The sequence below is a fragment of the Protopterus annectens genome, chromosome 5.part1 (genome assembly GCF_019279795.1).
Source record: "Protopterus annectens isolate FY-2018-M chromosome 5.part1, PAN1.0, whole genome shotgun sequence".
Lineage (NCBI taxonomy): Eukaryota > Metazoa > Chordata > Ceratodontiformes > Protopteridae > Protopterus > Protopterus annectens.
The window spans coordinates 264,315,021-264,340,941 of NC_056736.1; the positions used below are offsets into that span (position 1 = coordinate 264,315,021).

The window sequence follows — 25,921 nt, forward strand, 5'->3', positions numbered from 1 at the left end:
AGGATGCAAGGAGTAGAGGTGGCGAAGGTGGATGAGTTTAAATACTTGGGGTCAATAGTTCAGAGTAACGGTGAGTGTGGAAGAGAGGTGAAGAAGAGAGTACAGGCAGGATGGAGGGTGGGGAAGAGTGTCAGGAGTGATTTGTGACAGACGAGTACCTGTAAGAGTGAAAGGGAAGGTCTACAAGAGGGTAGTGAGACCAGCTATGTTATATGGGTTGGAGACAGTGGCATTGACAAAAAGGCAGGAGTTTGAGCTGGATGTGGCAGAGTTAAAGATGTTAAGATTTGCACTGGGTGTGACGAGGTTGGACAGGATTAGGAATAAGTATATTAGAGGGTCAGCCCAGGTTGGACGGTTTGGAGACAAAGCCAGAGAGGCAAGATTACATTGGTTTGGACATGTGCTGAGGAAGGATGCAGAGTATATTGGGAAAAAGATGCTAAGAATGAAGCTACCAGGTAACAGGAAAAGAGGAAGGCCTAAGATAAGGTTTATGGATGTGGTAAGAGAGGACATGCAGGTGGTTGGTGTGATAGAGCAAGATGCAGAGGACAGGAAGAAATGGAAACAGGTGATCCGCTGTGGCGACCCCTAACAGGAACAGCCAAAAAAAGATGATGACTTATCAGATTCTCTTACTACTCTGACTGCATCACACATCCTTTGGCTAACTACAGTTCAAGTGGTGGGAATGGTACCTTATTCACTACATTTGAGTGGACTGATCTATATTCCTGTTTGTTGTGACCTCTGCCAGCATGAGAACATGCACTTGTGTGGGATGCTTGTTATCATTTATTGGGATACGAGTTAAGAGGTAGTCCCTAGCATACTACAGCATGCCAGTGAGGATTGACTCCAACAGGCTTGATATAGATACTGAGGTATATTGGGAGATTCACCTGTATTCTTCCGAAATATCTATGTGAGCAGAATGCAAACTACAGCATCAACTTTGGTGACTAGCAAGATGGGTCAGTCTTACACGTTAATTGGTATGAGCTCTACATGACACATGTCAAAGACAGTGTCCAGCATTGTCCCAGCTATCATATAGCAACTAAGGAATTCTTGACCAGTCAGCATACTGGAATTTGAACAAGACCAGACCAGCATATGAGTGATCTGGCCAGGTGTACAGGACCTGCACCTGCTACATTTCTTTCGTCCATCATCATCAGAGTGGGAAGCATTTTTCTTACTCCTTCCTTTAACTCCTTGTTTAAAGTTCATCACGCCAAATGTTATGAAGTTCACCTCCATTCAGCCTAATTTATTATTATTTTAGTTGCTATTTAGGTAAACCCACTGTGCACTAGTATCTATTTCAAGGAAACTCAGGGGCATTGTCATGTTAAGAAGATTGCTCAGAGTTGCACAGTAAGCAAATAGACTGAGAGAATCATATTCATAATTAGAGGATAAATCTCATTCACTCACTAGCAGTTCATTGCTTTAATCCTCCAAACTACTCAATGCGTGCTGTTTTCATGCTGCTCGATTAAAGCATTTATAATAAATGTAAATCGGATGTATTTTAATGACACCATTTATATCACATTACTTCTCATTATTATAGAATCTTATGTTGTTAGTTCACATGAAGTTGGGTATCTTATGTTGTTAGTTCACATGTAGTTAGGTATAAGCCTGGGAAAGGACATGCAGCTCTGTCTTTTGAAATATAAATTTTGAACAGTGGCTGCAATTGTTAATACAGCACTGTTTATGCCAGTTTTATTTTTCATGAATCTTATCCTATGCCCTTCAAGAAGGCCTCATGAACTGGAAAGTAGAATAAAAAATAAATGGTAACAGGGAAAGAGAAGGGAAAGATCAAAGGGGTGTACCATTATCAGAGTATAGTTAGCCAGAGAGTACATTACGATACATCACAGGGATTACAGCTTACTGTTGGAGAGATGGTAAAATAGTCAGGTAGAGATACACATAAGAAGAAATACACTTGAGAACACAAAGATTAAAGAGCACATGCCAGTATGGGGTGTCACTAAGATGACCTCAGGTTATAAGAAGGAACTTGGTTTTCAGAATTCAAATCAAATGTCATTAGTTTCTTAGATGGAACAAAACTCTGACATAATTATTTATAGATAATTTATAGTATAAACTAAAACAGCACCTAACCAAGAACTGTCAAAATTATACACAGAAACTGCCATCATTCATAAGCATAAATTAGTAGATTGTAATGAGAAACAAGTAGAATGTCCTCTGCAAAGAGGAAAAGATTTATGAGAGCTGGGCAATAGGATGGTAGGCTTATAGTACATTTAATTAGAGCTGAATGGAACAATATGGGTGGGGTAAAATATCCTTAAGATATAACTTTACATTGTGTCTCAGTAGGAAATGATAACAAATTAACCTTCCATTCAGAAATCTCGATAACGAGTTGATTATGTTTAATTTAAATGCAGTCTTTGCCATTATACTTTTATGGTTGACATTATGACAGTAAGCAGAGAAAACACTTTTAGCAAAGAGGTCAATAAGTTTATTAAATTTTAAGCAAATGCTTTGGTCACTTGTGACTAGCAACCATATTGACGATAGTTGTTAATCTGTTTCCTACTAGCTAACCAGGTAACACATACGTCACAACGTCAGTGTGCCAGGCAAAAACAGCCCCTAAGGCTAAATAATACACCTAGCACACTAGTAATTGGTGATTCTATCATCAGGCACACAGACGTCACACTCACTAGACTGAACAAGGAGAAGGTTACCGTAAGCTGCCTGTCGGGTGCCAGAATCCGCCACATAATACATGCACTCAGGTCACTCCACAACAAGTACAGATATGACTCTGTCATTGTACATGTTGGCGTAAATGACCTGAGACGTACCTCCCTGGACTACATGAAAAGAGACATTGAGGAGCTCTCTGACCATGTAGCCCAGGTTGGTATGACTCTGACTCTGAGTAGCATCCTGCCCTCACACAAAATGATGCCAGCATATGAAGAAAAAATTATCAGTTTCAACAATTGGTTAAACTATTGGTGTCATTCAAAGGGGATCCAGTACTTGTCAGCCTGGGACGATATGCTTGACAAGCCACGTTGCTTCGCCAGAGACGGCTTGCACCTGTCGCCCCTGGGCTTTTGAATACTGGCCAAGACTCTTGCTGCCCCAATACTGCCTTTTTTAGGCAAGGCTTAAAAGACAAACCCGCCTCCATAAACAACAATAATAAACAAAAACTGAGGTTAATGCTGCTCAACGTCAGAAGTCTAAACCTCAAAATGCACGCACTCGAGGTTCTCCTTAGTATGGAAGAAATTGACGTATGTGCAGTGACAGAAACCTGGTTCAAGGCTCCAGAGAGCACCCCAGCACTACCAGGCTATAACTCCTACCATACCTTTAGGTCCCAAAACCAGGACCGGAACACAAAAGGAGGGGGTGTGTCCATATTCATCAAGAACACCCACACCTCCAGGCTAGTAGCACAGCACGCGGAATCTGAGACCATCCAAGTGCAATTGACAGCGGGTAAATTGACTGTTCAATTCATAGCTTGATACAGATCTCCTTCCTTGTCTCAGGACTGTCACGCAGCATTCCTGAGAACATTAGAAAGTATGAAGATTCTACCCAACACCATGCTACTGGGTGACTTCAACTATCCAAACATTGACTGGGAAAACTACTCAAGCTCAAATGCCCTAGCACAATGCTTCCTTGAGTTTATAAACTGAAACGCCCTGGAACAGCTGGTCACCACTCCCACAAGAGGTGACAACATACTGGACCTGGTCATCACCAACATGGGGAACCTATGTTCCACACCTCAGGTAAACTCGTCATTGGTAAGATCAGATCATAAACTAATCATGCTGGACATCCACATCCCAACCCCTCCCCCCCACAGTCAAGGAAGTCAAGGTAAAAAACTTCTCTAAAGCCAAATTCACACTCCTCAAGACCGAGGTGGGAAGTTTCAAAGCTCCCAATCAAATGGAAAATCATGACCCATCAGCAGAATCCTTTACAAGTGCATTCTAGGAACACCTTCAAGAAAGCATGGACCGAGCCATCCCAAGTAAAGGCAAGACCAACTCCTCAAAAAAGAGGACGCCAGTCTGGTGGACCCCGGCCATAAATAAACTTTACAACAAAAGGAGGAAACTCCTGCAAGATAGAACAAAAACCCAAAATAAGAAGGCATCTCTGATTAACATCAGTAAAACACTGTGCTCCCTCATTAGATCATCCAAGGCTAACTTCGAAAGAAAAATAGCCAATGACTCTAAGGATAACCACAAGACCTTCTTTAACTATGTCAAGAGTCTAGGCGCAAACTCTCAGATATGCTCCGAGCTAGTGCATAATGGCCATAAATACACCGAACCAACCGACATTCCCAACATCCTGGCTGACAAGTTCAGTGCAAACTTCACCCCCCCTCTCCACCAAACAGGCTAGCACCCATCCCAGTAGAATGTGGCACTCCAGATATCTCAGACACACAAGTAAAGACAGCCCTTGCAAAGGCCAAAAACACAGCATCAATGGGACCAGATGGTATCCCAGGTTGTGTCTTACACAAGCTTCAAAATGAACTAACCCCCCATCTCAAAACACTATTCAAACTCAGCCTCTCTACAGGCTATGTACCCAAAGAATGGCATACAGCAACAGTCGTACCACTCCACAAAGGTGGTGCCACAACTGACCCTGGGAACTATCGCCCTATAAGCTTGACTAGCTTGGTCTGCAAAGCCATGGAATGCATTGTCATGGAGCTCATTAACAGGGACATTGGGAACCTCCAGACACTGGACCCCACCCAGTTCAGCTTTGTTAAAGGCAGATCTTGCCTCCTGCACTTGGTAGACTTCTTCGAAACAGTCACCAAGGCCATAGATAAAGGGAAGGTGGTCCACACAGCATATCTGGACCTCACTAAGGCGTTCGACACCATCCCACACTCAGGAATCATAGACAAACTCACCAGTTTAAATATCAACCCCCATGTCACGAGATGGGTTGCCAATTGGCTCTCAGACAGAACCCACACGGTAAGAGTGGCAGGCGCCATGTCTGACTCTAAACCAGTCACAAGCGGAGTCCCACAGAGGTAAGTCTTGGGACCCCTCCTGTTCGGTATATATTTCTCCGAAGTACAAGCAAATGCGGAGGGACTGTGGCTAACCAAGTTCACAGATGACTGTCAATTGGGTGCAATAATTGACTCTCTGGCTGACACAGACATCCTACAAAAGGGTCTCTCAAAGACAAACACCTGGTGTCAAAGTCACGGCCTCAAGCTAAATGCCAAAAAATGCATAGTAATCCCATTTGGGAAAAGCAAAGTACCTACAAACTACCACATAGATGGGAATCCACTAAGTACAGAAGAAGTAATTAGGGACCTGGGTACCCAAGTAGATAGCATACTCTCCTTTGAAAACCACATAGCCAAAATGGTCAGGAAATCCTTCTATGTGGCACACCTGATCACAAAGGGTTTCTCATCCAGATCCAAGGTTAGGTCCATAATAGAGTACAATGCCCCATTTGGGATGCACCTCACTAGACACCTGCAACAACTAGAAAGACCACAGAAGTACCTCACTAAGAGGATTAAAGGCCTTAAACAATTACCCTATGAAGCACGACTAAAAAAGCTCCAGCTCTTCTCAGTCACTTACTGTCTGCTCAGAGGTGACCTATGCCTGACCTATAGGGCCATGTCAAACCCTGAACTAATGGACATGCTTCACCTCAAAAAAACGAGATCCCTCAGAACCACTCATTCTAGCGACTTGAACCTATGCACAACAATAAACAGGACATACTGGAGGGATAGATTCCTGCCCCAGTGACTCCCCTCACTCTGGAATAGAATCCCAATCCATATTCGACAGAGCTCCTCTCTGACCCTCTTCAAGAGAAATCTTGATGAGTAGATGGGTAATCTTAAGTTCTACCTTGGGATCACTTCAGGAGCCCTGTTAGACAGAGGGCCAGGTTACTAATCTAATGGGGAGGCGAAAGCCATCACTCTGTGGCTAGGCTTATATATGCCCCTGGGCAGATAGCCTAGTACTTACCTATGAACCTATGAATAGCGGAATATGGTTCATCTGCCATCCAGAAAGGCATTAGATGTTTATTTTTTTGTTTGTTTTGTCTTATCAGCTCTTCACACTGCATAAAATCTTGGAGGAGCACTGGCAGTGGGAGTTGCATGGGGTCTTCTTCCACTTTCACAGTCAGTATAGTCCATCATGCAGTGCTGCCCTCCCATGTTGGCGTGAATGGCTTCTGCTAGATCATTGGTTACTATCACAGATTCCTTAGTGAGGGATGTACTCTATAACTTGTCCTTTAACCTTCCACCTAGGAGAGATTAGCAGGCTGTGCCTCTTCACTTCTTTCCCTCTACAGTTGACATCTTCAGCTCTGCTACTTTAAAACTTAAAGCCAGATACATTTGCTAGTCTCTATTAATTGCTGCTAACAGTTAGAAACATTAGGCACAGTTCCACTACCTATAATCCCTAATATTCAAGACTGAATTACAGTCTCTGCAAACCCATAGTGAATGCGCCATTTGGCCAGTAACTCATAACAAATTTGGGACAGGAAAACTGCCTACTAGTTCAAGCTGCTGCTATGCCGTATATGTTTCAGCACAGCGTAGGTTCATAGGTTCATAGGTATGTACTAGGCTAATGGCCCTGGTGCCTTTACAAGCCTAGTCCATAGGATCACCCTGGCATTGTGCCACCCGACCTTAGTTCCCAGTGCCTCTGTTGAGTAGAGCCACTGAAGTGATCCCCGGGGTGAATTTTCTATTTCCCATCCACTCATCAAGATTTCTCTTGAAGAGGGCAAGTGCGGTGCTCTGTTTGACATGTATGGGAATTCTATTCCATAGCATGGGTAGTCTCTGGGTTATGAACCTGTCCCTTCAGCTTGTTCTGTTGATTGTGGTAATGAGGTTGAGGTCTCTGGAGCGTGTGGTGTGGAGGCATTGGGATTTCTTTAGATGTAACATTTCTGACAGAGCTGGGTCAGACATTCCTTTGTCAGTCAGGCAGAGATTGCCTCTAAGTAGATGATATGAGACAGAAAGTAGTTGGAGTTTTTTGAGACTCTCCATATAGGACAAGTGTTTAAGGTCTAGGATCCTCTTTGTGAGGTACTCTTGTGGCCTCTCCAGTTGTTGCAGGTGTCTAGTGAGGTAAATGCCAAATGGGGCATTGTACTTGATGACTGGCCTAATGAGTGAAGAGTAGAGGGAGACAATGACCTCTTTCTTCCTGGATGCAAAACCCTTAGTAATGAGATCTGCCACATAGAAGGACTTTCTGACTGCAGTGGCACTGTGGTGGTCAGAAGAAAAGTTGCTGTCAACCTATGTTCCCAGATCTCTTATAACATCTTCTGTGTTGAGTCGACTACCATCAATGTGGTAATTCATGGGAACTGGGTTTTTCCCAAAGGGGATGATGACACATTTTTTGGCATTGACCTTAAAGCCATGCTTCTGCCACCAGTCATTGGTCTCAGTGAGACCTTTCTGTAGGATGTCAGCATCCCTGTTGGTGTCTTGCTCTTATACTTGGTGGCTTTGCAGTTGCCCACCCCTACTGTAAATTTGACCTGGGACACTCCTCCCAGTCTAGTGTCATTAGCACATTCTACCTAACACAGAGAGAACATCTGAGAAGGCCAACCCACTTAGTTTCTTTCCTTCTGTTCCTCCTTTCTCCCTTTCTAAAAAAAAAATGCTTGAATCTCCCTGTGTTCTGACTGTGCTTCTCAAACATTTTGGAAATATAGAGTATATTTTAGTGCATTTATTAAAACTGTATTTGCCTTAATATGCTACAACTCAAGTGCTCTAGGTTGCACTGCATCTGAATTTTTTGGTGTGTTTTAGCTGCTTTTCTGTATATATAGACTTTTCTGTATATGTAGAGTAGCTACTTATTCTACTGTATTACTGCCTCTTAAATCATTTTTCAGTTGTGCATGTGCCTTGCTTCATTCAAAAAGTTTTAAATTGCTAATTTTGTAGAGTTTTAATTGCATTTACTGTTTAGGGCTACACACTCAAGTGTGTTAGCCTTTTCTGTGTTTATTTACTGTATTATTGCATTGTTTAGCCTGTTTTAACCAAAGAACCCCCCCCCAAAAACAAACAAATGCTATCTTGTTTGCTCGTTTCCCGCCTTTCCTAGTTAGTATAGTCAAGATCCCAGGCTTTGCTGGTATCAGGACTTTATTTTCTGTGTTCAGTGCTATCCAGACCTTGCTGTGGGAATGTTAGCATTGTGCTGCCTATCTAACACTAGAGGAGAGGTTTCCAGCTCTGAAATTGTAATTTTATTATCCATTTTGGGCTTTCTATCAATTTCATCTTTCTGGCTTAAAAACACATGTGTTTGTGCATTTTTCGCATCGTGCAGCACCGCGGGGCTACAGTTAAACTATTCCAGGTGCCAGAAAGTCTGCTCTTCAAATTTTCTCTTAGAACTAGCTGGTTTCACAGTAGTAGCACTAAAATCTGAACTGCTGTGAGTAGCACTTGCTCTAGAACCTGGTGGAAAGCACTAGGAAGCCTTAAACTGATACAAGCACTCAACTCTCCTTGTTAATAAGGAGAAATTAATAGTAGGCACTGAACAGCCTATAATTGCAAAGTACCTTGCAAAGGTAAGGGAAAACAGCTCTTGTACTTTACAAAAAAAGCATCTAAACAGGCATGTCCAAGAGTCAGCTTCCGGTGATTTCTCCTGTCCACCTGGTGATTCTGGTCATACTGGGGCAATGCAGCAACTGCCTCATGTACACATACAGCCCTCTCCTCCTACCACCCAACACTACAACCTGTGAGAGATGCACTTACATAGCCAAACTTGAAGCAAAGCTCTCTCCAGCCAAGATTGTGCTAGACAGTCAAGAGGAGAAGGTTAACTCCTGCACTACACCTCAAGCAACACATAGCCCTTCAAAACCCACACCATCAACACCCACACATAGCAACACTAAACCCACATATGCGGAGGCCCTTAACATTAACCTGCTCAAGCAACAAGGACCTCCGAAGCTGAAACACAAACACCAGTCACAACCAAAGTGATACATAGCTCACAACACCAGTGTGCCACTCAACAACAGCCCCTAAGGCAAGACAACATACCCAACACATTAGTCATAGGTGACTCTATAGTCAGGCACACTGATGTCCCACTCACCAGGCTGAGCAAGGAGAAAATTACTGTCAGCTGCCTGCTGGGTGCCAGGATCCACCACATAATGCATGCACTCAAGTCAATCCAAACCAGTACAAATATGACTCTGTCATTGTCCATGTTGGAGTGAATGACTTGAGATGTACCTTCCTGGACTACATGAAAAGAGACATGGAAGAGCTATCAGATCATGTGGCCCAGGCAGGTATGACCCTAGCCCTGAGTAGCATCCTGCTTTCACCCAGAATTATACCATAGTAAAACGACAAAATGATTGACTTCAACAATTGGCTAAGCTTCTGGTGTCATTCAAAGGGGATCCAGTATCTGTCTGCTTGGGACAACATGATCGACAAATCATGATGATTTGCCAGAGATGGTCTGCATCTGTCACCCCTGGGATTCAGGTTACTCGCTAAAGCTCTTGCCACCCCTATAGTGCCGTTTTAGGCAAGGTTCAAAGGACAAAACCACCACCATAACAGATACAAGCATGCAAAATCTGAAGGTAATGCTACTCAATGCTAGAAGTCTAAACCTCTAAATGTACTATCTTGAGGCACTCCTAAAAATGGAGAACATCAATATCTGTGCAGTAACTGAGACCTGGTTCAAGACTCCAGAGAGCAGCCCTGCAATACCAGGCTACAACTCTTACCACACTTTTCAGCCACCAAACCAAGACTGAAACACTAAAGGTGGAGGAGTGTCCATATTCACCAAGGATATTCGCAACTCCAGGCTAGTTGCCCAACACAATGCATCTGAAATTCTCCAGGTGCAACTAACACTAGGTAAGACTGCAATCCATATTGTAGCTTGCTACAGATCCCCCACCATCCCCCAAGATTCTCACTACACCTTTCTAAACATACTGGAAAATATTAAGATACAACCAAACACCCTAATACTGGATGATTTCAATTACCCTAATTAACTGGGAAAACTTCTCGGGTACCAACACCTTTTCCCAATGGTTCTTGGAATTCATAAATTCCAAAGATATGGATCAACTAATCCATCGTCCCACCAGGCGCTCCAATATCCCAGACCTGGTCATTACCAACATGGTAGATAGATGCTCCACATCAGTGGTCACCCCCTCATTGGTCAGGTTTGACCATAAGCAAATCACCGTTGACATCCACATCCCACCCTACTCCCCAGTAAGGAAATATCCGTAAAAAACTTCTCCAAAGCCAGCTTCATGCTACTTAAGTCAGAAGTGACAAACTTCATGGCACCCATGCAGACAGGAGCTGAAGGTTCGACTGCTGAATCCTATACTAAGGCACTGTACGAGCACATCCACTTGTGCATGAATCGTGTCATCCCAAATAGAACCAAGACGCTCTCCTCCAAAAAAAGGAAGCCAATCTGGTGGTCCTCTCACATAAACAAACTATACAACAGAAGGAAGAAACTGTTGCAGAAAAGAGGAAAATCCCAGGATGCAAAAAACTCCCTTACCAGCCTCAGTAAGAAGCTGAGCTCCCTCATAAAATCCTCCAGAGCTAGTTACGAAAATAAAATTGCCAAAGATTCCAAAGACAACCACAAGGCATTCTATAGTTATGTCAAGAATCTAAATGGCAATGCTCAGATCTGCTCTGAGCTACAACAGAATGGCATTAAATATACTGATCCCAAGGATATTGCCAATATCCTGGCAGATCGATTTAGTGTCAACTTCACCCCCTCTCAACCCCTAAAGGGCCCATCTCAATACCAAAAGATTGCCAAATTCAGGTAATCATGGCCACACAGGTGGAAACCGCACTCTCCAAAGCTAAGAATATAGCATCCATGGGACCAGATGACATCCCGGGCTGTGTACTACATGAACTCCAAAATGAACTGGTGCCTCACCTAAGTGTCATGTTTAATCATAGCCTCACCTCAGGCTTCTTGCCTACTGAGTAGCGCACAGCTACAGTTATCCCACTCCACAAGGGGGGATGCACCTTGGATCCTGGGAACTACCGTCCCATCAGTCTGATGAGCCTAATCTACAAGGGCATGGAACACATTATCATGGAACTTATAAACAAAGACATTGGCAACCTTCAAACACTAGACCCCACTCAGTTTGGGTTCGTGAAGGGCCGATCTTGTCTCCTGAACCTGATTGACTTCTTTGAATCAGTCTCCAGAGCTGTGGACAAGGGTAAGGCGGTCCACACAGCCTATCTGGACCTCACCAAGGCCTTCAACACCATCCCTCACTCTGGAATCATAGATAAACTTACTAAGCTGGGCATAAATCCCTACGTCACTCGATGGGTTGCCAACTGGCTTACTGACAGAACCCATACTGTAAAAGTGGCTGACTCCAAATCTAGCTCCAGACAAGTGACAAGTGGAGCACCTCAGGGTTCTGTCCTTGGACCGCTCTTATTGGCATCTACTTCTCTGAAGTACAGGCCAACACTAAGAGAATCTGGCTAACAAAGTTCACAGATGACTGCAAACTGGGAGCAATTATTGAATCCCCAAATGATGTGAATATTCTACAAAAAGGCCTTAGAGAAATAGATGCTTGGTGCCAGAGCCATTGGCTAGAGCTTAATGCCAAGAAATATATAGTTATCCCTTTTGGGAAAACATGTACCCATGAATTACCACATAGGTGGCAGTACACTAAACACCGAAAGTGTGATGAGAGACTTAGGGACACAGGTGGACAGTGGTCTCACCTTCGATAACCACATCACCACAACAGTCAGGAAATCCTTGTATGTGGCACACATCATCAGTAAGGGCTTTTCATTCAGAAAAAAGGAGGTCATTGTCCCACTGTACTCATCCCTCATTAGTCCCATTATAGAGTACAACGCCCCATTTGGTATGTACCTCACAAGACATCTGCAACAGCTGGAAAGGCCACAGAAATACCTCACTAAAAGAATCACAGGCCTAAAGCAGATGCCCTATGCAGACTGTCTAAAAAAAACTCCAGCTATACTCTGTGGTATATCGTCTACTCAGAGGCAATCTCTGCTTAACATACAAGGCCATGTCAAACCCTGAGCTGTTGGACATGCTCCACTTAAAGAAATCCCAATCCCTCAGAGCCACACACTCCAGGAATATAAACCTTGTCATCACAATGAATAAAACATGCTGGAGGGATAGGTTCCTGACCCAGAGACTCCCCATACTCTGGAATAGACTGCTCATACATGTCAAGCAGAGCGTCTCCTTGGCCCTCTTCAAAAGGAACCTTTACGATTGGATGGGAGATAGAAAATTCAACCTGGGGATCACGTCAGCTGCCCTGCTAGACAGGGATCCAAGGAAGTAAATATTGTGGGAAGAAATATCCGGGGAATGGTTTGGCTAGCCTTGTATAGGCCCTAGGGCCGATAGCCTAGTACCAACCTATGAACCTATGAACTTGGGGAGTTAATAATAGCTCCCAACTTGCAATCATCTGTGAACTTTGTCAGCCAGAGTCACATTGTGTTGGCCTGGACTTCATAGAAGTAGATACCAAACAGGAGAGGACCTAGGACCGAACCTGTGGGACTGCACTCGTGACTGGTTGGCAGTCTGACTTGGAATCAGCTACTTTCACACTGTGAGTTCTATCTGTGAGCTAGTTTGCAACCCACCTAGTGATATAGGGGTTGATGCCTAGCTTAGTGAGTTTTTCTATGATTCCTGAGTGGGGAATAGTATCAAAGGCCTTGGCCAGATCAAGGTAAGCTGTATGAATCACCTTGCCTTCATCCACAGCTCTGGTGACTAACTCAAAGAAGTCAACCAGGTTGAGCAGGCATGCTCTACCCATCACAAAACCAAACTGTGTGGGATCCAGAGTTTGGAGATTCCCTATATCCTTGTTTATTATGTCCATGATAATGCGTTCCATAGCTTTGCATATCAGACTCTTGGGGCGATAGTTCCCAGGGTCTGTAGTCACTCCTTTGTGGAGAGGGATGACTGCAGCAGTGCACCATTCAGTAGGGACAAAGCCTGAGGTGAGGCTGTGACTGAACAGGGCACACAGGTGAGGTGCCAGTTCACTCTGTAGTTCATGTAGAACACAGCCAGGGATATTGTCAGGTCCCATAGAAGCTGTATTATTGGCCTTGGACAGTGCTGTTTTAACCTGTGTAGCAGTAATACTGGGTGCCTGGCAATCTACTGGTATTGCAGACCAGAACCTACAATTCTTGGCTGCTGGTGTGTATGCATGGCCTTGATAAGATAAGAGACAGTGTAGAAAACAGCAGATGCTATAGTTTGAGGGTGAGGCAAAAGACAAAATTGGGGGTTCCCGTCTATAATCTGAAAAACTGTAACATACAAAAGAATGCTACATTTTATTCATTAATTAATGTATTTATTTAAGTGTATTAATTGAGTGAGAAAACTGATCAGGAAAGACCATTTCCAGACTACAAAACAAATGAAGTAAGAGACTGAGATATACGACAAAAGGCAATCAAAATCAGTTGGTAAAATGAAAAATGAAAACATTAAGAACTGTTAGCATATGTAAAATACAAGAGAATAAAACAGAAGTGCAAAATGTATGCTTAAATATATTATCCCCTCTCCTTTAATAAAGAGAAAGAAAGAAAAAAACAGAAAAAAAGGTTTGGAGGGAGCCAAGGTAAACTATAAATGGCTCAAACTAAAATGCAAATGTTAATAGACAAGGTGAATGATAAAGGTCAACAAACTTTGAGAGAGAGAGAGAGAGAGGGAGATAGAGAGAAGGTCAGATCTATGTTATATGACCTGAGAGAAGGCCATTACATTTAGCCTATATGAGAAGGTGAAGTATTATTTGGGATCTGAATTTAGTGCATAAATTAATGTACTTCTGCTGAAGAGGAACATCGTCCCAGACTTTACGCCTGAAAACTGTAAATGTGTGCTTTGTTGATTAGCTTGGTTTGAGTAGTCTGTTGTGGGGACATACCTTTCAGCTGTCCCTGATTGTCAATACATCTCTGATTTTGACAAGGTAATGAATTACACTTAAATAACAACAATAATTATTCCTACTAATATATTCCCAGAAAGTGGTCAGGTCTTTGCCTGACTGACAAGCATTTAGCTTTACTAATTGTTAGGCAGTGATGTTCAGATCTTGGGGAGAGAGTAATGAATCTACATATTTTGTTTAACATGGTTTGAATAATGTTATTGTTTCTGTAGAAGGCAGCAGCAATTAGGAGGAGGCCATATTTAGCTTTGCAAATATAATCCCTTTGCCTATGGCTGGTCTTGCAGTGAATGAAAGATTTTATGTGTCCAGAATAACAAGTAGTTTATTTTGCATCAAGAATGGAAGTTCAGGGTTTGGTCAAGCCAGATTCCATGATATTTAAAAGTGAACAGAAGTATTCTAGAAAGCTTGAGTCAGTTCTGGTGTCCTACCTGTGACCCAGAGGGTGATTAGTCCAGATAAAATAGTTTGTCCAGATAAGTTACAACATTACAAAAACAACACTTGTCCATCTACCAACTTAACTGAATAAACTACTTGAAACTTCAATAAGGAGTCTTTATTTCTCCCACAGGGAGGGTATCAGAGAAAGAGTCTCCTAGATCTACCGGCCAAAGTGATTTTATCTGGACTCATATATATTGTACTAGGCATTTAAATGTGGTGATGCATTCCATAGCCTTATTGATGAGGTATGCAATTTCTATGGAATTAAAAGTATGAAGTTTCAAAGTGACAAAACTAAGATGTCTAAAACATTGGGAAGTCATTGTCTTGAAACAGTGGCACTCCAGAGGTTACACAAAACACAAGAACAATAATTTTTTGCAGAAAGCTACCTTGCACACCCAGATGTGGTGGCATGCCTGCATAACCCTGACTGCTAAACATACCTAATTCAAATTCACACACACATGGGTAGCAACATATACCTACCTATATATTTCAATGGAGGTAACCTGCATAGGAAGACAGCTTTCCCCTGTGCAACTTACAGGCCTAGGTAAGTGTATCTGTGAGTTTCTGTACAGGAATCTGTATTGTGTGCTTGTGTGTGTGCGTGTGTGTATCTCACATAACATGCATACCAATTTCGCATTTCAGTTATAGGGCGTTTTACTTTTTTGCATGAAAGGATCTGTCACGTTCACAATACTTAACCTGAGTGACAGCATTTCAAAAACTATACCATGGATTTCTCTAATATTTGAGGTTAATAAAAAGTGCAGCTTTGCTTACATTTCCAAATATTTACTGTTAATGGTATCTGAATGAATGGTTGCATGTGTGTGTGTGTGTGTGTGTGTGTGTGTGTGTGTGTGTGTGTGTGTGTGTGTGTGTGCATGTGTGCATGCGTGCGTGCGTGTGTGCGTGTGTGCGTGTGTGCGTGTGTGTGTGTGTGTGTGTGTGTGTGTGTGTGTGTATGTATTTATTTTTGGTTGCTTTAATAATTAACAGTTGAAGTATGATTGTATACATCAAATACATTATTTACAAGGCACAGTGGAAACAGAAGGTTCTTCTACACCGTCACAGACTAACATAAATTGCGATGCTGTACTCTTCAGATATTCTAACCTGAGAACAAAGCTACTGTCCAGTTACAGTTAATTATACTGGAAATATATATAACTGCAGTATTAATGTTTGTCATCACTGCATTTCAGAAAGAAGCTTATACATAGCTGATGTATTTCTTGTGCAACCATATGTAATGTGAAACTGCATGACTCTTAGACTATGAAATCTAAGTATGGTTGTACTTCATTATGTGTGTTTTATGAGGTTAGTCATACATACTTCACTGGCTGTACTTCACTTATCCAGTTAACAAGCAAACATATTGAACGAAATGTGGTTTGTGCAGCATGTACCACTGGAAATGAGCATGAAACACAAAACCAAAACAAAACACAACAAAGTTTTGAATGTGATTAAGCTACAAGAGCTTGAAAGTAAGCCAATTCATTTAGTGTTTGTAGCAGTTACCATTATTTCAATTTGGTGCCAATAAAAATAGTTGTAAAACAATACAGGTTTGATGGTAATGCCGACTGATAATACGTGGAATATCTGACAGAGTTAGGTTTGAGTCCTGCAGTTTACTACTTAAATTCCCCTACTAATGGTTTTCATCTCATAAAACAGATGATTATACTTTGCCTGGTCTTATTCAATAGCCAAGTCAAAAATAATGTGTGCTTTTCTGCCTGCAGGGCAGATAGCACAATATTCAGCTATGAACCCCTGAAGGGCAATGTAACTATTAAGACATCTTCTCTACTTTTTTGGCAGCAGTTGTTCTAGTCATTGAACTGATCCTTTTCTACCTCACTTAGATATTTTAAGAGAAATAGTAAGTAAACATGATACTAAAGAGCTGTGGAACAAATACACGTTCCCAAAGTGTCATTAAACAAAAAACAATCACAGTTCTATTCAGATGAAAGCAACCCTAGAGGTTTAACATTCACATAGCTAGTAGTGATACTGAAAATGTTTAATTTTAATTGCTACTTGTAAAATGTTATGCATTTAACAGTACTGATGGAAAGTCAATAAACACTTTTTAGGTAACATTGCATGTTATCATCAGTCACAGATATGGGCTTTAAATATTGCTATGAGCTAACTGTACACAGCACTAATTTGAACACAAAGGAAAAGTACTATATTTAGATCATGTGAATAAGACATGATGGCATAGAGAGAGTGAGAAATGAAAGAGAATACAGCATTCTGAATAGAGCCTTAGTCCTCTAGCAGCAGAAGCATTATATTGCTGATCAAATTCATGAAGCACATAGATGTGACAAATATAGTCAGCTTGCTTGAGTAACTTGAGTTTTCTTTGTTGGTCTGTAATGATTTCATACAGATTCTGTCAGGGAACACTGTATGACGGCTTACAGTATCCTGCACAATGCCATGTGCATTCCCATTCTGTCAGGGAACACAGTATGATGGTTTATAATATCCTGCAGGATGCCATGTTCATTCCCGTTCAGTCAGGGAACACTGTATGATGGCTTACAATATCCTGCAGGATGCCACATGTATTCCCATTCAGTCAGGGAACACTGTATGATGGCTTACAGTATCCTGCAGGATGTTACATGCATTCCCATTCAGTCAGGGAACACTGTATAATGGCTTACAGTATACTGCAGGATGCCACGTGCATTCCCATTCAGTCAGGGAACACTGTATGATGGCTTACAGTATCCTGCAGGATGCTACATGCATTCCCAATCTGTCAGGGAACACTGTATGATGGCTTACAGTATCCTGCAGAATGTTACATGCATTCCCAATCTGTTAGGGAACACTGTATGACGGCTTACAGTATCCTGCAGGATGCCAAGTGCATTTCCATTTTGTCAAAGAATACTGTATGATGGCTTACAGTATCCTGCAGATGCTACGTGTATTTCATTCTATAGTGGAACACTGTGTGATGGCTTACAGTATCCTGCAGGATGCCACATGCATTTCTATTCTGTAATGTAACACTGTATGATTGCTTACAGTATCCTGCAGGATGCTACATGCATTCCCAATCTGTCAGAGAACACTGTATGATGGCTTACAGTATCCTGCAGATGCCACATGCATTTCCATTCTGTAATGGAACACTGTATGATGGCTTACAGTATCCTGCGGATGCCACGTGTATTTCCATTCTATAGTGGAACACTGTATGATGGCTTACAGTATCCTGCAGGATACCACGTCCATTTCTATTCTGTAATGGAACACTATGTGATGGCTTACAGTATCCTACAGGATGTTACATGCATTCCCAATCTGTCAGGGAACACTGTATAATGTGTTATCAAGAAAAATGGAGTGGAGGATCCAAACCTGGAAAATAGGCACTGAAACTAAGTGCTACACTAGCAGCAGCACCAGAATATAAGAAAACACTCATTCAAGGCCCAAAAAATGTAGAAACTTTAATCCACATAAGCAGAAAATGAAGAAACACTAAGCGCTTTCGTCCCTTGTGGATAAAAACTGGGACTTCCTCAGAGTGTAATAGAAAAATGCTGACAGCACGTATTTTGAAATAATTAAACAGCCAATCATAGACCAGCACAAAAAAACTATCGTTCTGAAAACATTTACCTTAAAGTGACAGAAAAATACATAACACTTAATAAAAATAGCATTCTAAATGTCCAAAAATTGCATAAATAATAGTAATACATAAAAAAGGTATTAAAATTAAAGACAAGAGAGATGCATGTATAAAAATATATACTGTATCTCAAATAAATTGGTAAGGAACAATTTATGATTTTAAAACACTTCTCAAAGAAACACTGTCATTAAGTCCTGGCAGAGTATAAGCATTTAATCTTATCTGCAAGCATAATTACTTACAGTCCAGCAAATTGTCCATGTCACCACCTCTGGGATTCATGTGCACTTTATCAATAATAAAAAACAAAAACTTACTGAAATTCAAGCACTCAAGGGAATGTTTAAATAAAGCATTAGTAGACAGTTTGTGTTTTATATTCCTAAGGTGTTCCTGTATTCTAGTTCTAAGACATCTCTTGGTTTTCCCAATGTAAAACGCAATACAGGAAACACATATGGCCAAATAAACAATACCGTTAAAGTTTCAATTGCCAAACCCAGGGCAACTAATGGTGAGGTTATAGTTAATAACCTCAACATAGGGTCCATCATTAATGTACCTACAAATGGGGCACATCCCACATTTAAACATTTTGAGAAAGCTTTAGGATCTATAACTATCCATAGTATTGGTAGGTTCTTATTCTAGCAGTTCCTTTATGTTCTTACTCCTGCTAAATATGAAAAGAGGCCTTACCAATACAACATTTCATTTCCTCAGTAAACGTTAAATTCCAGTGCTCCTAATCTTGTAGGCATCCCTGTTGTATAGGATAACCAAAACCAAACTTCTAGAAACTACCTCATTCTCATTATGTTCCACCTGGGTACTAGAGGGGGCAAAGTGTCTGCCTAGAATAGGGGCAAACCGATCCCTCCTACCCTGAAAAATCAATCCCTTTAGATCATCCAAAAGGCCATAAGGATATTCTGTCTCCAAAAACATCATTATCAAGCCACTAATTTCCAATTCAAAGTAGCTGCCATCTTTAATCAGTCTAAACAAGTGAACCATTTGTCTTTTAACTATGTTTTTTTCTGATAGTAAGGGTGGCAGCTACTGTAGTGTGGATATGAACTGGAAAAAGTCTTTCTTAAAAATAGTGGAACAGTACCTCTGCCTGAATAGGTCCTTATAGATGGTAACATCTAAATAGTTAATTGTCTCAAAAGCTGTATGAAAAGTAAGTTACAGTCGTGGTAGTGCCGAAATACTCCACAAAATCTTTTATCTGTTGAATGTCACCTTTCCAAAAACCAAGACTGTCATCCAGAAACCTGTAATAGGCTTAAACGTGACTTGCAAAAGGGTAGTTAAACAAAAACAGTTTTTCCCATTCAGACAACACCAAATTAGCAAAAATAGGAGAGCATTTGGCTCCCATATCAGCTCCTTTAATTTGGTGCACTTGCTACTCCAATTTCCTTGGTTACTAGTTTGTTTTTGGTGCTGTTTCAGCACTGTATGATGGCTCAATTATGGCTGAGAAGAAATTAACCAATAGCAATAACCAATGTATGTGGACCAAGTTAATTTGTGCTAAGATGATTCCAACTCTAACTCCCCCCCCCACACGCACACGTAAACACACACCACAATTTAGTATTACAATCATTTATGTAAATGACACAGCCCATGCTATTGTATATAAGGAAGGCAAGTTCTTCCTCTGTAATAAAAAAGATCACATGCAAAAGTAGTGAGATGTGGATCAGTAGATGTAAAAGTAGAGAGCTGGGCTTCAGTCTTACCTGTCCCTAACGCAATATTGTATGATTCTGATCTAGACCTATGCCATCCTAGCAACAATATTGTATGATTCTGATCTAGAACCATGCCTTTCTAGTAACAATATTGTATGGTTCTGTTCTAGAACCAGGCCTTCCTAGTAACAATACTGAACAATTCTCATCTAGACCCATGGCTTCCTAGTAACAATACTGAACAATTCTAATCGCCTTCCCAGTAACAATATTGTATGATTCTTATCTAGAACTATGCCTTCCTAGTGTTACTTGATCATCTGCAAAAACTGGACATTTGATTTGAATAAATTACATGAATGTCATTGCTCACTATACAACCAGCTGAAAGATAAAGCACAACGTTGCATGCTCACAACAAAGTGCAAAAGGAAGTACGAGTTTTACTGTGAAATATAGGAATACAGGACACTGATTTCTTCATATAATATTGGATGTGGAATGTTTTGGAGAACTAAAATAAGGTCATACTTCATACAGTGCAAAAGGGGACTGCCCAGTGGGTATGACCCAGTCATTATGGTGGAATAAACAATTTGAAAGCTTAAGAGAACATAACCTTTGTTAGCTCTCATGCATACACTCAACACAGATTTCGCAGGTGTCATTTCCTTTCTGATGAATTCCACAGTCAGCTGTTGGGAAGGATCGTTTCTGACATGCAAGTTATCACTTTATGAGGCTGAACTGCACCAGTGTTATACTGAAAGCACATTGTGTCAATCAGCGATAGCTGTTTAAGTGAAAGAAAAATATTTCTTGCACTTATAACCCCTGATGTTGAGGTACCGTTATACATTGTAAATCAGGAATATGAAAGCTAATTAGGTTAATTATGAAGTACTTATACAAAGTATGTTTTTAATAGCAAATTAAAAATTATCCATTTAGGATTTTCAGACTTCAAAATCTGCAGCTGAAGCTGGACAGTCTACACACTGTCCAGGTTAGGAAAGTAGATTCTGTGTCTGTGTGTGATTTTGTGTGTGCGTGTGTGTGTGTCTGGGCATCTGAGTGAGTAAATAGCTACTATACAAGCTGCCTGATCCCTGTAACCTAATAAACTGTTTTTGACATCCACAGATAACCTCTAAGCACTGGTGCTGGAGAGGCTGTTTTGCCATTCTGGAACTTACATTATGTTACATCTGGGCCCCCTTTCTCATTCCCACATGTATTGTTGAATATAGCTGTTTAAGTCTTTTCAACATCTGCATGTACCAGCTGCTCATATTTAGATACACGGCATTAATAATATACTTCAGTGACTCATTACAAGAGAGAACACCTAAGTGTGTTTACGTAAGCTGTGAGTGATGTATGTTTCTGATCACTTGCTGTATTTGCAACATTCATGATTAAACTCAGCTGTTTGACTCTTCCCTTCGTGCTATATCTGTAAAGTAACATTACCCTGTCTAGTACACATATACAGCAAACATATTAGACACTAATCAACAAAACAGATCTTTCCATTTAAAAGTGTAACAGACAGGGTATAGTGGTATGGCCCTAAATGATGACCTGAGTTGGACATTGTCATTTCTATCAATCAATGTTTTGGTGCCACACACTGTGAAGATTCTATCATGCAACCTGAAACAAATATGTTAAATTACGTTATACAGCAAAGTCTTACCTCCAGAACCAACTCTACCATCTGAAACTGTTTCTGGGATACCTTATCAGCTGCCACCGGCTCATGGTACAGCAGGCAGAGCATGTCGAATTTCTTCAGCGCTTGTTTGTAGTTCTTATCATTTATGTGGATGACACGGTCCACGCCATCGTATGTGGGGAAGGTAAGTCCATCCTCAGCATTACAAAAGCAGAGTACATGCAAGATCATCAGGGAGAAAAAATAAAGTGCCTTCATTCTGGGGTAGTAGAGAGACTGAGAAGACGGAGAGCGACAATGGAATGATTGCTCCTGTTTCGGGATAGCACTGCAGTGTTTCCCTTTAAGCAAGTGCTATGGATATCCCAGGATAGAAAGATGCTACAGACCAGAGTCTAACAGCTGAAGACAATTACAGTCAGAAAAAGGTCGTCATGATAAGCCAAGATGCACAAATGTGGATACCTTACATAGTTGTGCCTGGTTCCCTTGCCATTTCTAACTCCATTTTTAGGAAGCAGTTGTCTCAGGCTAAAAATAGACCTAGCAATAGCAAAAAAGGGCAGCTATCATATCATTGAGAGATTCACTGACACAATCAGCTGAGAGAAAAGGTTCTGCACTAAACAGTTGTCCCTGCATACCAACTACAGAGAAGAATCACTTCTGAGATGAGTTTACTTTATAGGGTTTGTACATGTTTGGAAAAAGTATAAAGACTCCCCAGGCACTTCCTCTCTTTAAAGATGTACCTAAAGATTTCACTGTTTTTTCAGTTTAATATATTATTTTGTCACACATCTGAATCAGTGTACTTTATAATATATGAAATAAGCTATAGTCTGCAATGTAACATGAAAATATCAAGAAAGAGAAAACAAAAGAACTTGAGCAGTCGTTTGTGCCATGACAACAGCAGCTGGATAGTAGTAATGTAAATGAATTAGGAAATATCAGATGTAATTGGTCAGGACTTAATGTCTGTACATACAAAGAAAAGTAATTATAAATAACAGAATTTCCTTGTACAGATGGTAAAGTGGTTAACAATGATATCTTCCATCTCCTGGTTCTATGATTTAGTTTCAACTAGAAAGTTTTCAGTGCAGAATCTCCTTCCTATGTCCTTCTTACTTGGGTTTTTGCCACTAGCTCTTTGTGGCGTGTGTGTGTGTGTGTATGTGTGTGTGTGTGTGTGTGTGTGTGTGTGTGTGTGTGTGTGTGTGTGTGTGTAAGTGTTTGCATATCTGTGTATATGTGCTAAGTGCGTATCCTGTGTTACACTGACATCTTGTACAGGATTATTTTTTGTCTTGCAATAATTGCTTGCTGGGTAGATTCCATTTCCTCCACAACCCTGAATAGGATAAAACAGATATGGCAGAATGAATAAATGAAATACATTTTTATATGCATATATGATTTTCAAAGACTTCTTTTGTATACCTTTTACAGCATTTTCTAGGAGGTTGTGAAATTTATGCAGAGCTGTAATGAAATGTTATATCCTGCTCAATGAGGTATACCACTTTTGCTATGTAAACAGATCATAAGTGGATATTTTCATGAAGAATTGCCAGTAACACCATAACAGTTATAGTCTATGCATCATGGTAGCTGAATTTGGGGTATACTATTTCCCTTGAAATTTCAGACTGTGCTGTGTTCTCTTTCTCATGGCCTTTCAGTGCAGACTTCATATTAAAAAAAGAAAAGAAAAAAAGCAATTAACCATGCAAACACAAGAGTAGAACATGGCCTAGATAAAAAAAAATGAATTTGTATCATGTGACAGATACTCAAGTTAACAATGTTATTGTTGGAGCCTAGAGTGCAAGTTATGCAGATAAGAAAACTGTAGAAAGTGTAATTCATTTTTGAGGAAAAAGGACTGTGGCTGAGACATGAAATCAACTTACTGACATTCCCACTTTCATAATTCTGTTATTGTCTTTAATCAACGGTGTTTGTGAGAAAATCAGCATTTTCTGACCTAACAACTGTTGAGAGTCTGAAGCTGCCAGTTCACTGACAAAGTACAGACCTTTCCTATAGTGTTTGTGCCTTGTTTTTTACTCAGTAACCCTACTTTGGAAGTAACAAACTTTAGAAAGGGAGGAGAATGAGCCCTAAAGCACTCATCACAAACACATGCCTGGAGTTGCACCTGTGTGCAGCTAAATACAAATTCATTCTATTAAGGGAAAAGGAAAACAAATGCTTCTCTGTTTATCTATTACAAATATATATCTGTGTATATCTATATCTGTATCTATCTAGCTATATATATATATATATATATATATATATATACACAGCTATCTATATATATATATATATATATATATATATATATATATATATATATATATATATAGGTATATAGAGAGAGGGAGAGACAGACAGAGACAGATCAATTTATCATTGTTCTTTGTAGAATGCCTTAGGCAACACAGTATGTGCTATATTTAGGAGGAAGAAGTTATTTTAGAATATTATGGTACTAACTACATGAGGAAAGTTTGGATCTAAGCCAATCACACAGCAGTTGTTCAAAGTAGAAGGATATAAAACTTTCAAGCTAACGTTTTAAAGGAATACCTCTACAGACCAACAAATTGAGATATTAAAAAAAAAAGCATAATGACAGATCTTAGGTAAGCCACGAAAAGCTTTGTAGCAATAATACATTATCTAGGATAGCATGGATACAAGTGAAATAAAAATTGGTCATATACAACAGCGCACAAACTGCAACTGAAATGTAACATTATAATCCATTCACTCATAAAATGAATTCTGTGTAAGCATGCCCAGGCGATAGACACAGGTGGTTAAAAGTCAGCTTCTGCAATACCTACCCTGAGTGACTACTGTTCAATTTGGGGTGCTTCAGGGATCAACTTATCTTATTTTCATTATTAATTTATCCTTTACTCATCAGCCTTCCTCAGCATAAGAATAATGCACACACTGATGGCCTCTTCGTACTTGACACAGGCAATAATTGCAAAAATAAACTATAACAATAATTCATTCAGCTCTGTTTTGATTCCACTTATACAAATTGCTTGTCAGCCCAGACAAAACCAATGCCATACTTTTCATACTCATCAGTTATTCCACTGCCACTACACTATGTTCTGTACAAATCTGGATAGTTGAGAGGTATGCATACAAATACTTAGGTATGTACTTTAATCAACATTTCACAATTATCCAAAATGAAGAAAGCACCATATTTACAGTTTTTTAAAGTAAAATATATTTGCAAATTTGTAAGCTATTTCGAAATGGAATCCTGGTTAGCCATGGCCAAAAACTTTAGTCTTCCTAAACCAGAATATTTGTTGCTGATTATAAAGCTTTATAATTGTAATATAACCAAATGTTTCCAAAATACTTACTTTAAACTGCATATTCTTAAACCTTCCAGGCATATGTACAAACTACTGCCTTCTACTAAAAATTGCAAATACTCTTCACATAACCAAAATCATCATCTGGTTATAAAGAATTCTGCTCACATTTAGCTTGTAAATCTAATCTAATTTTATGGATGGCACAGTGGTGCAGTGGTAGCATTATCATTTCACAACAACAGGTTCGATTCTCGGCTGGGGTGTCTTTTGTGTAGAGTCTGCATGTCCTTCCTGTGTTTGTGTGGGTTTCCTCCAGGTGCTCCAGTTTCCTCCCATGTTACAAAGACATGTGTCTAGAGCATTTCTCCCCGGGCCTCTGCTGAAAATTGACTTTGTTCCAAGTCAGATTTTCCTGGTTAACCAATAATAAATAAATAAATAAAAACTTAATGTCTTTACTCAGTAAAGACCCACCCCATGCATACTGACTCTTATATAACCTGACTTCACAATTAGTGCCACAAATCAATCATTTTTGAAGCTGGACCTGACAGTTTGAAACTTAATTTCTCCTAAAGATTCAGAACCAACCCACCCCTGTCTCATTTAGAATGCCATTCCTTCATCATCTTAAAACCTCTTCTAAATATTCTTGCTTTCAAAATAATCTACATGACATTTTCTTCTGCCTTCTTACTGGTACACATTCATGTTATCTTCAGGCTGATAAGTGACAAATTCAACTTGTACAAAGTATTAAATGACCAATATATATATATAGTAGATATGTGTGTGTGTGTGTGTATATATATATATATATATATATATA

At 40.3% G+C, this 25,921-nt stretch overlaps 1 protein-coding gene across 1 annotated transcript in view; it reads right to left on the minus strand.

Annotated features, from left to right (window-relative positions):
* LOC122803361 (calsequestrin-2-like) overlaps positions 1 to 22,316 on the minus strand; it is a 362,905-nt gene extending 340,589 nt beyond the window's left edge. Inside the window, exon 1 of the mRNA XM_044072939.1 lies at positions 21,752 to 22,316. Coding sequence (XP_043928874.1) covers positions 21,752 to 21,988 — 237 coding nt within the window. The 5' untranslated portion in view covers positions 21,989 to 22,316. The remainder of the gene's footprint in view (positions 1 to 21,751) is intronic.
* Positions 22,317 to 25,921: the final 3,605 nt, after the last annotated feature.